At 35.6% G+C, this 13,743-nt stretch overlaps 1 protein-coding gene across 3 annotated transcripts in view; it reads left to right on the top strand.

Moving 5' to 3' along the window:
• Nucleotides 1-13,743, top strand: part of LRBA (LPS responsive beige-like anchor protein) — a 554,160-nt gene that overhangs the window by 98,628 nt on the left and 441,789 nt on the right. For all 3 annotated transcript variants that reach the window (XM_060178956.1, XM_060178957.1, XM_060178958.1), the window contains 6 exons: nucleotides 2,736-2,833; nucleotides 4,144-4,236; nucleotides 5,246-5,354; nucleotides 6,171-6,252; nucleotides 8,514-8,637; nucleotides 8,901-9,093. In XM_060178956.1, coding sequence (XP_060034939.1) covers nucleotides 2,736-2,833; nucleotides 4,144-4,236; nucleotides 5,246-5,354; nucleotides 6,171-6,252; nucleotides 8,514-8,637; nucleotides 8,901-9,093 — 699 coding nt within the window. The remainder of the gene's footprint in view (nucleotides 1-2,735; nucleotides 2,834-4,143; nucleotides 4,237-5,245; nucleotides 5,355-6,170; nucleotides 6,253-8,513; nucleotides 8,638-8,900; nucleotides 9,094-13,743) is intronic.

Genomic DNA, 13,743 nt, shown 5'->3' on the forward strand with positions numbered 1-13,743 from the left:
GTACCAAGGATCTACATCTTAGTAACATGCACTTAAATGTTTTTTATGGGTGTGGGAAAGTTCTGAAAGTAATGCAAGGGGGCTGGGCAGTAGCACAGCAGGTTAAGCAAGAACTGGTGTAAGGATCTCAGTTTGAGCCCCTGGCTCCCCACCTGCAGGGGGTTTGCTATACAAACCGTGAAGCAGGTCTGCTGGTGTCTTTCTTTCCCCTCTGTCTTCCCCTCCTTTCTCAATTTCTCTCTGTCCTATCCGGCAACAACAAGGGCAATATAAATGAGGAAAACAGCCCACAGGAGCAGTGGATTCGTAGTACAGGCACCGAGCCCCAGTGATAACCTTGGAGTCAAAAAAAAAAAAAAAAAGTAATGCTAAGAGTTTATAGAATGTTGAACTTAAATATCATCAAATTAATCATGAAGTACTTCAAAGAATACTTTCAGTATATTTCTAGGAACCAGCATAACAAATTGAGGGGAAAAAAAAACTGTTTACAAAATTGAATGTATTTAAAAATTAATACAGCATTACTTTTGATTTTTGCCTCTTCATGATTTGTCCTTTTAATTTGTTTTTAACAGAGAGAGAAACAGGTAGACCAAGGCCAGAGTAGTACTTGAGTCTCACATATGCACTGCCAGGGATTGAATTTAGGGGCCTCAGACTACCAAGTCCTGTGCTCTATTGCTGAGCTATATTCAGTATATTCTACTTATTCTATAAGCCACTTACCTGTAATGGGATTTAAAATTATGTGATTGAAAGGAAGCTTGAGAAGCTAGTAGGCTTGGGCTGTTGCGACAGCTCCATTAGTAGGGTCCTACCTTTCCACACATAGGGCCTGGGTTTGAACCCCTGGCATACACTTGAGTAATAGAGCTCTGGGAGGTTTCAGTGCTGTGGTGCCTCTACTTCTATCTATTGTCTCTCCATTTGGGAAAGAAAGAAAAAAAAGTAAAAAGAAAACCTCTCCAAGAGTGGTGAAATCACACACGCGGAAGGCTCTGGGAACACCAAAAGAAAAAAAGGCTAAAATTTGTGTGATTTTTAGAAAAATTTTTCTTGGCACTGAGTAAATGTACTATGTCATAGATGATTTAATCTAAATCATCTGGTTAAATGAGTTTGTAATAATTCAAAGTTAGGAATTGATGGAACTGTATAATAACCTAAATAATAGTATTCCTATGTTATAATTCATGTCTTATAAATTAATAAATATCACAGTACAGAACGTTTAGCACCTTCTTTATCTATAATGGCAGATAGGTTAAATGCCCCGGGGTTACATTTCTTGAGTGGATTATAATTGGTTGAAATGTAGATGGTTTTTATTGTTATACTCTTGAACAGGCTATTTTATCATTATTTTTTAGATCTTCCTGATTCAGTGTAGTAAGACTTATCAATTGAATTTCACCATAATTTGTTATATGTGTTTCTTTATATATTATCATTTTGGCTAACACTAAAGCTGGAAGTCACAGTGATTTTTAATAATGAAGAAATCTTCTGGCTATTTCTTTATTGTACCAGAGCACTGCTCTGCTCTGGTTTATGGTGGTGCCAAGGATTAGGAATCAAAACTGGTGCCTCTCACATGCACATTCTGTGTTCTGTCGCTGAGCTAGCTGCTTGGCCTCTGAACCATGAACAGTTTTCCAAAGGTTCAGTGCCTTTGCTCTACACCCCCTACTTAGCATATTGAGGACCAGATATTCAGTTAGCTGCTACAGCAAAAGTTTGAAGGCCTTGCACTGAAACCTGGAATCAAGGCCACTGAAATAGCTCACTCCAGGTAGCTGTTAGTCTTTTCCTCTGTGGCCCAACATGTCCCACGTTGGTTCCAAGAAAACACACACACACACACACATACACACACGTTTTATCTTCAACAATCCTGTGAAGTATTTTCTTTGGAAAAAAAGTTATTATTTTTTATAGTATGTTGACTCAGTAAACATTTATTATGTCTTTAATAGCTGTAACTATTTGTATGTATGAGAACTATTCATTTCTCTCTTCTGGAAAGTCTTACTGTTATTTGAATGGCTAAGTAAACAAGATGGTGTGGAATGAATAGGCTTGGAAATGACATTAGTATGTGCTCAACAGCAACAGATAACATCTTTTAGTATATTAAAATCCGTAACATATCTTGCTGTAATGAAGAATAGCCTAGTCCCCATTTCTTTATGCATATGCCTTAAAAAAACCCAACACCACACAATTCATTAAGATAAACTGTCTCTACAGAATGTGTTTCTAACATTTCTTGATACAACACATTATGCAGCATTTTATTTCTTTAAGAAAATATGTGAAGGCTGAGTAGCAGGTTACCTAGTAGAGCACCCTACCTTGCTGAGTGTAAGGCCCTGGGTTCGGGTCCCAGCACCAAATGGGAGCACCAGGTATGGTGGGGTTGTGCTGTGGCATCTCTCCCTCTCTCCACACTCTGCCTCTTTTTCCCTCTCAAGAGATAAAGAAAATTGGGCTGCAGAGTCTGCTCAGCGGTATTGCACAGGTGTGAGGCAATTCATTGAAGAAAAGTATTTGATTAATGATGTGTGTCTTGAATTGTTATGTAGGTGGGTATTTATACATAACTCATTCGTTGAAAACAACATATGCCTGTTTTACTAAATTGAAATTTCTCTTGAGAAATATTTGGGGTTCAAGTCAGTAGTTTTTTGTTTTTTGTTTTTTTATAAAACAAATGTCTGAAATTATTTTAGGATGACAATCTAATGGATGTCCTGCAGCTGCTTGTTGCATTAATGGCAGAACACCCTAACTCTATGATTCCTGCATTTGACCAAAGAAATGGGTTACGGTAAGAGGTTACTTATTAGAATTTGTGATAAATTTAGTAAGAGGTATTAGTTTGAAGATGGAGTCTTAATGGTAGAAAGTATTACTGCATTAAGTTTATAGCATGAAATGAGTTAAAATATAAGACACTTACTTTACATGTTATGTTTTAAGTAAATCTTTAATTATAGAGGTTACGTTACTGTTTAATTTGTGGGGTCAGGCTGATCATTCAGTATTTTGTATGATTAGTGCTGTTAAAAAGCTGTTGTAAGGTTGAGTTCTTTAGTTCCTAGAACAGTAACATTCAACTGTCATCTATGAGAAGATCTGTCTCTACCACAATAAAATGTCCTTTCATTACTGCATTTGTCAGACCATAACAGAATGGCATAGTCAGGGTGGCTTAAAACCAGCGATTTGTTTCCTCATCATTGTGAATCTGTAGATTAAGTTAGGAAGAACCAAGATTGTCAGCATTTAGAGTGATCTTGTCCATAAACAAAATTTTCTCTATTTAGTACTTCTCTGATTGTTTATTTTTGTATCATCCTGAATATGGCCTACTTGGTTAAGTGTTTCTTGAGCTTGAGAAGAATATGTATTTTGGTGCTGTTAGGTTCCACTAAGGCCTTTCTAGTGGATCTACCTATTTCTAAAAGAAAGACATTGAAACCTACAAGTATGATAGTAGATTCTTTTGTTTCTCCTCACAGTTCTTCTTTATTTTAACATTTACTTTTACTTATTAAACTTGTGAGTGTGTATGTGTGTGTTGGGGGTGGGGTGGCTGGGGGGAGTGGCTGGGCAGGGGCCTACTGAACTGTGGTAAATGTAGTGTGAGGATTTGAACCCACAGCCGCAGTCTAACAAGGCCTGTCCTCTACCTCTGAGTGACCTTCCTGGTCCTCTTGTAGTTCTATGAGTTCTGTGATGTTCTCTTCAGCATATATAGACTAAGGACTGTTAAATCTTCTTGGAGAATCAAGCCCTTTTTCTATATTATAATATCCTTCTTTGTCTCTGGTGGATTTCTTTTCTTTGAAGTCTTGTCACCTGAATTTTTTTTTCGATTTATATTGATCAGTGTTAGGATAGTATATTTTCTCCCTTTATTTTTCATCTATGTGTGCTTTCTATATTGAAGTGGTTTTCTTGAAGGCAACATAGGCAAGTTTTAAAGTCAGAAAAGCATGTTAAATTCACCTTTGTCTGTCTAGAAATAGGCTCATAATCATTTGAATTATATGCAAGTGTACACATCTATAAAATCTTAAATATTTATTTAGCAAAATACACTCAGGCTAATTTGTTTCTACTTTTTTTATTCAGTGTTATCTATAAACTTTTGGCATCAACAAGTGAAGGGATCAGAGTACAAGCTCTCAAGGCACTGGGCTACTTTTTAAAACACTTGGCCCCAAAGTAAGTATCAATAGACTCTTAAATGAACTGCTGTGTGTTAATTTTCCATTTGCAAATCTCTGGAATAATATTTGAGTCTGTAGTTCATCTAGTCTCTTTCATAGCTCTTCTAGTCTCTTATATAGAAACAATAGTATTTACTATGCAAATTGAAACTGCCACTTACTTTTTCCTCATTCTAAGAGTACTGTTGGATACACTAAGTTCTAGAAGCCTTGCAGGCTGTCTTTCTGGTGACTGAACTGTCAGCTGCTTCACTAGCATAAAGCTGACATACTAAGCTGCAACACACTTGGATATACATTGGGTGGGATGTGAGAGTTCCCAGCTTGAGTGCCCTGCATCACCAATAGCCCACAGCTGAGTGGTGCTCTGGTAAAGACAGCAGAAACATCAAAACCACTTAAAATTTCCTCCTTTTGTTCTTAAATAAATTAAAACTCTGTTGGTAGAGGTCAAACCTGGGCCCTGTGCACTACCTCTGTACTGTCTCTCTGGCTCTGATTAGGTATATTTTGGAATTTAGATGCCTGTCGTTGCTATAGATAAATAGCATCCAGTTAATTAGAAATTTCTCTGAAAGCTTTTGTTATTTTATTCCTGTGTTGTAACATAACCTTTAAATGTTTCTCAGTTGTGCATCTCATTGTATTTCTGTATTGTTATTTGTATTTCTCTTAGTAGCTGGGGCTCAGTGCTGACTTGACAGGACAGAGAGAAACTGGGAGGGGAGGGGAGGTAGAGAGGGGGAGAGAAAGGTAGACACCTGCAGAGCTGCTTCTCTGCGCATGAAGCATTCCCTGTTAACCGGGTTCCTGACTGGGTGCCAAGCCCTGTATTTTTCTGCTTAAAGGTTCTGTGGCCTTAAAAGTTCTCTTAAGACAATTGGGAGAATTTTTGAATTGGACTATGTTGACAGTGCCAAAAAGCTTATGTTTGCATCCAGCATGTGTACTATATAAGAAGTCATGAAAAGTGTACTTAATCATTTCCTTTTCTGTGATTGCAGAAGAAAAGCTGAAGTCATGCTTGGGCATGGATTATTCTCATTGCTAGCTGAAAGACTTATGCTTCAGACAAGTTTAATCACAATGACCACATATAATGTCCTGTTTGAGGTAAGAATATTTAGAGACTAATTTTACTAATCTTGTATTAAGAAAATGCTTGTAGGGGGTTGGGCGGTAGCGCAGCGGGTTGAGCGCATGTGGGCCAAAGTGCAGGGACCGGCGTAAGGATCCCGGTTTGAGCCCCCGGCTCCCCACCTACAGGGGAGTCGCTTCACAAGCGGTGAAGCAGGTCTGCAGGTGTCTATCTTTCTCTCCCCCTCTGTCTTCCTCTCCTCTCTCCATTTCTCTCTGTCCTATCCAACAAAGACATCATCAACAATAATAACAACAGCAATAAAACATCATCATCATCATCATTATTATTATCATTGATGACATCATCAACAATAATAACAACAGCAATAAAACAAGGGCAACAAAGGGGGGAAAAAAAGCCTTCAGGAGCAGTGGATTCATGGTGCAGGCACCTAGCCCCAGCAACAACCCTGGAGGCAAAAAAAAAAAAAAAAAAAAAGGAAATGCTTGTATAGTTGAACTGACAATGTCTAGATAAAATAAAACCACTTAGGTTTCAAGTACTATATTGAAATTAGTTATATATGGGAGAGATGAGTGCTTCTTAAACGTGGATTAATGTGTGAATTTTAAAAGTGTCAACATCTGCCTAAGTATTGCTACTTTGAATTATCTAAATTTATAATTCAGTGTAAATAGATTATAGTTTTATTTTGTATACTTCAGTTATATATTTAACATGCTATTATTAGATTTGTACACTTAATGTTGATTTATATTCTATTAAAACTTGTTAACAGTCAGAATACAATGATCATGTTAATACAATCTGTTGTTTTACTTTTGTAGATTCTCATAGAACAGATTTGTACTCAAGTGATACATAAACAGCATCCAGATCCTGACTCTTCAGTAAAGATACAAAACCCTCGTATGTATTTTATATTTGCATACAGTTTTTTTAAATACATAACTGACAGTCATTGTCTACATTTAAGACATATGTTAAATGATCAGATTATGTAAATCGATTGTTAAAAATTTATTAATGATTTAATAGTGGTTTATAAGACTATAAAATTACGAGAGTAAAGTTACACTCCACCCATCACTAAAGCTCTGTGGTCGTCCACACAGACGCACACACCTATAGTTATCATAGTCTTAGAGATGATTTGCAGGAATTTGGCTACTTTTTCTTTGAAAGTATGTGCTTTTTCTTTGCAAAATGTGCTTCAGGGCCCTATATTCCATATGAGTGGAACCATTGGTAGTTGTCTTTTATCTCCTTACTTCACTAAGCATAATTATTTCAGGCTCTCTCCATTTTGTTCCAAAGAATATAACATTTTTTAATTGTAGAGTAGTATTCTATTGAATATATTCCTCATAACTTCTTCATCTAGTCTTTCTGTCAATGGTCATTAGATTGCTTCTACTCCTTGGCTATTGTGAATAGTGCAGTTGTGAACATGGAACATATGTCCCTTTGTAGTGTTTTCATGTCCTGTGGATAGTCTGACTGGGAGTGGTATTGCTAGATCATAAGGTGTTTCCATTTTTGAGGACTCTGCTGTTTCTATCAAATTATTATAAGAACAAGGTTGTGAACATACATTAGTTCATATGATTACATATGTATGGTAAGATTCACTTCCTTGCATTTTCCAAATATACAACAGTATTTTTAACTTTGGACATCATATATATATTTCTAGACCTTAGTCATAACTAGAAATTAAAATGCTTTGAGTACCTTCTTCATTTCTATCTTTTATTTCTGTCATTTCACCTCTGCAAATTCTGTGTTGCCTTACTGTCTGTCTCACCACTGGAGATATTGGGGACCGGTGGTAGCGCAGTGAGTTAATCGCACATGGCATGAAGTGCAAGGACCGGAGCAAGGATTTTGGTTTGAGCCCCTGGTTCATCACCTGCAGGGGGGTTGCTTCACAAGTGGTGAAGCAGGTCTGCAGGTGTCTATCTTTCTTTCCTCCTCTCTCTGTCTTCCCCTCCTCTCTCGATTTCTCTTTGTCCTATCTAACAACAATAGCAACAATAACAACAAGGGCAACAAAATTGGAAAGAAATGGCCTCCAGGAGCAGTGGATTCGTAGTGTGGACACTGAGCCCCAGCGATAACCCTGGAGGGAAAAAATATTATTAAGATATTGTTGAAAACACATTGTTCAAAGAATATTGATTATAAGCAATAATAAATTAGCTAGTTTTTTATTTGAGTTGACATTGGTTATGTGGAGATGTTTAGACAGGTAGAGCCTTTGAAGATTATATGCATAGGATCTTTATTTAGTGAGAGTTCAAATTCACAGTAAAATTTTGGTTATATTCCTTATTGATGTAAAGCTAAGTTACATGACCCATAGAAGAAACTTCCATCTTAAATTACTGTAAATTTAGGCATACTGTGTTTGAGATCGAAAATATCTCGTCTTTAATATTTGTGAGTATAGTCTTGTTCAATAGTCTTTCCCATTGATATTTAGATTTCTTAAGCACATGTAGAAAGTTAAAAACTAGTTAACATTTAAAAATAATTTTAGCTTATTTTTTTATTTTAAATATTTATTAGTGGTTGAACTGTGGTTTTTACAAGGTTCCTGGTAGAATTTTGAACATTACTTTTGGTGTGGTTCATTGTTCTGTGGTACTTTTGTCTCTGTATGAGTTATGAAAAGCATATTCTTGAGCCTGTGAAATACTTCACTTTGATAGCGCACTGCTTTGTCATGTGCATACCAGGTTTGAGCTGCCACTGTACTGAAGGAAGCTTTGGTGTGTGGTTTCTTTATTCTTTCTCTGCTCTTCTGCCTTCTCTATCTTAAGAAAAAAAAAAGAAAGAAAAAAAATTGGGTATTTTACCCTTTGTGCCAGGGTCATTATTTTATAAGTTAATTGACTTATTTTAACCTTTAGTAATTTCATTTGATTTTGTACATTCTACTGAGATTAATAGAAAATTTTATTATGAATACTTTTTCATGAGTACATTATCATTCTTTTAAAAACTATCATTTTGTTCACTTATAGGCATTTTTTTTTTTTTTGGTAGCACAAAAAAGATGTAGACATGGCAGGGACTCTTAAAGAAATTTTAGTATGTTGATGACCTTTCATTATGATCTTTTTTCCTGTGATGCAGTTTTCACTAAGCTGTTAATTGTCTTTCAGAAATACTAAAAGTAATTGCAACACTGCTTCGAAATTCTCCCCAGTGTCCAGAGAGCATGGAAGTTCGCAGAGCCTTTCTTTCTGACATGATTAAACTATTTAATAACAGCAGGGAAAACAGAAGGTATGCAGGATCATGTTTAGCTTTTGAATGAGCCTATTTCCAATTAAAATTACTTAGACACTGTGAAATGTGCTTTTTATATTGAAAGTAATGAACTGTACACTTAAGAAGGTATCATTTACTTAAGTTTTCAGTACCACATGCTTTATAAGATTTAAATAGTTTTTTTGTTTATAGTGTAAAAGTTAAAAAAAAAGAATTTTTATGTCTTTTTAGAATTATCTTAGATTTTAAGTAATTCAGTGCCCTTTTGTAATTTTCAGGAGCTTGCTACAGTGTTCTGTGTGGCAAGAGTGGATGCTTTCTCTCTGCTATTTTAATCCTCAAAATTCAGATGAACAAAAGATAACAGAAATGGTCTATGCCATTTTCAGAATTCTGCTTTACCATGCAGTCAAATATGAGTGGGGTGGCTGGCGTGTGTGGGTGGACACATTATCAATCACACATTCAAAGGTAAGTTTTTTTTTTTTTTGGTGGGGGGAGGAGTGAATTTTAGCAATTTAAATGTCTTTGAGCTTCACTCAATTAATGAAGTTGTAGACTTAAGGAATAAGACAAGGTAGGCTCTGAGAATAACAGGAAAGTGAAAGACTGAAAATAGGAGCCATTACAAGAAATATGAAGCACCTCCAACTTTCTAAGGGTAAAAATGATTGTTTGCTGTCCTCATCATGTGCATTACTGTTCATAAATTGAAACTTCATGTCACAGACTAAAGGAATTTGTACTTCAAGTTCATATAACAGCACAAGGGTCACTGAAATTTATGGCGGATCTGAAGCTTTTGAACACAAGGTGGCGCTGTAAACTTACAGATGAGAAGTTACTGTGCTATTGTAAGGTGGTTAACAGAAAGCTGATGTTGGCTCTTGCTCCTGTTTCAGCTAATTCAAAACCTACTTTAGGAGAACGCAACTGGTCCTTTTAATTTTTTCCATTGTTAGATATACACATATAGCTAAATATAGTTTTATCTAAAATTTTCTTGGACTATTTTATACATATATAAAAAGGTATAAGAAGGGTCTGCTTTATGCCAGTTGCTTTGTGTACAAGCATTCATCCCTCTGTCGGCATGCATGTACATGTACATACACGTGCATATTTAAAACGAATATTTTTTATGTTTCTCCATAACATGAATATATCAAATTCATTTCCTCCTGCAATTTGTTTTCATTGATCGTTAAGATTCATTTATATTGAGTCATGTATTTGCATTTTTTTACAACTGTATTGCGTTCCATGGTAGTATTCTATCCACAGACCAGTAGAAAAGCATTTTTGATTATGTACATGTTGGAAACCTCTCTGTGATGTATTCCTAGAAGTAAAATTATTAACTTATAAGATGCAGATGTTGAGCTGAAAGATAGTTCTATGTGTAGGGCACCTGTGTTGCCATATGTGTGGCTTGGGTTGGAGCCTAGAAATAAAAAAATTAAGATTTTATATTTCAATTATCATAGTTAACAGATTAATTTCTCAGTGTTGTGTTTCTTACAGTGAAGATACATTACTTTTTGCTTTTATATGCAAACTTTAAAGTGTTAAGGTTTTCCATAACTATATGCCAGGGGAAGGGAAGAATTAAAAATTTTTTCTTGTGGTTTTCACTTTTAATTTTGATGTATCCTTTTTTCCTTTTGATTCAGGGCTACAGATGTTTTCTATTTCTTTGTGTGAATTTTATTCATTGATTAGAAAGCCTTTCTCTTTCGTGAAGCTTATGCAAAGTAACTTATTTAACTATTGAGTTAATTTTTTTCCTGGAAGTTTGAAACCTTGATACCATTTAAAAATAAAATGGATAACTTATACTCTAAACCTCTTCAGATCAATATTTAATAATGTTTAGGATGGGACTGAAGTGATTCAATAAGTAGGTGAACAGTTTGTAGTGCATAAGTTAAGATTTACCAGTTATTGGGACTATATTTTTTCTCTAACATGTTCTAGAGTTTTATATTTTCACGCATGTGTTACTGAAGTGATGCTTCACTTTTTTTTTTACAATAATTTTAAATCGCAGTGTCACAAATTTATAACATGATTCTTGATAAAGAACTGGTGCATAAAAAACTAATGTTGTAGAATTGAATAGCTTTTGCAGAGTTACATCAGGACACATTCAGCTGCTATAAAAAGCCAAAGAAACTCAATTGCAATTTTATTGTCCAGTTTGATAGATTTCCTGCCACCTTTGTAGCAAGGAAGCTGTTTGTCACTGTATCCTTCTCCTGCAACAGCAGAACTAGGTTGTAAAACCAGTAAGAGGCTCTTCCAGTATAACTGCACCATGTCAGTTACTTTGGTCCCAGGGTTTCAAATGTGTACGCAGTGAAGAGTAACCTTATAATTTTCAGTTTGTGTACTCTTTAGGTTTTTATTTTTTACATTGAGATTATATACATTTTTACATTAATACTACATATTAATGAAAGACCAAAGCACCACTCTTTCATTTTATGCAGTGCTGTGGATTGAACCGAGGGCCTCATTCATGCAAGGCATGATGGCACATGCTATACAGTTAAGCCACCTCTCAGTCCTATTTATCCTTTTTTTTTCTTTAAATGTTTTATATTGGATATCTTCTGGTTTTACTTGGTTATCTGAAAGGTTCTTTTCTAGTTAAGTTTTAAATGAAGTCATTTACCATATCCTGAGTTATGAGAACTGTCAAACCATATTCATTTCTAAACAAAATTAAAACATAGGAATATTTTGTCTAGACCAGTATTGATGTAGAATAAATATATTACATAATCAGTTGAATATAGTTTGTAATAGGTAACTCCCCAAATGATGAATATGTTTTAAGCATTTTATTATCTTGGGTTTCTTGGGGTATCTTAATATTTTTAGTCATTGCTGAGTGAGTAAACTTAATAAAGTGACTTAAACATAAGTATTGATCATTTTTATAGAGAAGAAAAATCAGGTTTTTTTTTTTTTTGTAAGAATTCTGATTTATTTTGTCTTTTCTCTATGACAAGGTATACTGAGACTGGGAAATAGCTCACCTACTGGACCTGGGTTTGAATTCCTGACCACCACCTGGGACTACCATTTAGATCATTCTTACAGAAGTAAAATTGGTCTGGGTGACTTAAAAGATTAAAAAATGATTAAACTGCATGATAGTTTTAATTTCTTTTAAAAAATTATTTTTTTAAATTACCACCCGGGATATAGTGGGGCCTTGGTGCCTGCACTACAAATCTATCACTCTTGGCTGCTACTTACCTCCCCCCCTTTCCTTTTGATAGTACACAGAGAAACTGAAAAAGGAGTGGGGAAATAGGGAGAAAGAATGACATATGCAGCACTGCTTCACAGCTTATGAAGCTTCCCCTTTGCAGGTGGAAATGAGGCTTGAACCTGGGTCCCTACACATGGTAAAATGTGTGCTCAATTGGCTGTTCCCTCGCCCAGTCCTCCCCCTACCCACTGTGCTTTTATGAAGTAAGACCTATCCTTAAGGCTGGTCTGCAGATAAAGTGTGCTAATTTTGGCAAGTATTTACAGTTGTGAACAGTGAGTGTTCCGTGTATACCAACTATTGCTTGCTCTAAATACTTCAAAATAGAGGACTGGCAAACTAGTCTGGATAGTTTGCCATATGCACAGCCTAGATCTGAGTGTGTGTCTACTGCACTGAAGGAAGCTTTAGTGTGGTGTATCATTCCTGTTCCCTCATCTCTGTCTCTATCTGAAAAGTCAGGGTGGTGAAGCCCTAGTGAAAACAACAACAAACCCAGTGTTGCCCACCAAAATGAGTTTTACATTTACTATACATATATTTTCAGCTGGTTGTAGAATTGAAAAATTCCCATACTTAAAGGAAATTTGGGGGAAGAATATACATTAAAATTATTTTAATTCTAGAAAGTTTGTGTTATATAACACCTGTGGAGATTAAGAAACTAGAAAGGGGTTTTCAGAGGTCTTCTGTTTCAATTGCATCTTCATTTGGTATCCACTTCCCAGGTTGCTCTTCACTGGGTCTTAATGTTGCTTAAAATTCATTTGTAAAAGAGTAAGTGTTTTTACTAGGGGTGTTAGGAGTAAGTGTTTTTACTAGGGGTGTTTTTACAAAAACACAAAGTTCAGATCAAATGTTGCTGCTTTGATGTCATCTGAATATTGCAACACTGAAAATTCTATGAGGAAGTAACTGAGTGAATTAATTTTTCAGATTCTGGATTTCATTCAAAACCTTAAGTATGTAGAAGAAGTAATTTAAAAATAAACTAAAAGTTCATTTGAAGAGTTAGAAAGTAAAAATTGCTTGGGATAGTACAGCCTATGTTTAGTGTCACATATGTAATATTGTTGAAGAGAACCAGGGTCAGATGTTAGTTAAAACCATAGAACCAGACTTGTTTCAGGTATTGTTGCAATAGGGCAAATGTTTCCAGAGTGTAGATTGGGCTCTGGTTAAGAAATGTAGGGATTCCTAGCCAAGGAACAGGATAGATTTAGTGTCAATGGATGGAAGATTAGCAGAAACATCTAGGGCTTGGGAGATTCTAGTTACACAAAATGACATGATTCTTGTTGAACACAGGCCAGGTTGACAAGATACCGTCTGTGGGGTGGGATATATAAATGAATATGATTAGATATGGGGGGGGGGCTCAGATTTCTAGGACTGGGGATCCTTTCTAAACTGGCTTATTAACCGGGCTCTCTGTGAAATGAGGTGATTCAATTCTGAGTTGGCCTTAGGATGGTTCAGTTTTAGAAGTGCATAGTTTTCTAGGAATTGTTCCATTTCTTCCAGATTCTCTAGCTTGGTGGCATATAGTTCTTTATAGAATTTTCGCAGGATTCTCTGGATTTCTGTGGTGTCAGTTGTGATATCTCCTGTATCGTTTACAATTCTATTAATTTGAGTCTTCTCTCTTTTTTGTTTGGTGAGTCTGGCTAGGGGTTTGTCAATTTTGTTTAATCTTTCAAAGAACCAACATTTGGCTTCATTGATCTTTTGTATGGTTCTTTTATTTTCGATGTTGTTTATTTCTGCTCTAACTTTAGTGATTTCTGTCCTTCTGGTTGCTTTAGGGGCCTTAGGATGGAATTGAGAAGAATGTTTAG

The sequence above is a fragment of the Erinaceus europaeus genome, chromosome 19 (assembly GCF_950295315.1).
Source record: "Erinaceus europaeus chromosome 19, mEriEur2.1, whole genome shotgun sequence".
NCBI lineage: Eukaryota > Metazoa > Chordata > Mammalia > Eulipotyphla > Erinaceidae > Erinaceus > Erinaceus europaeus.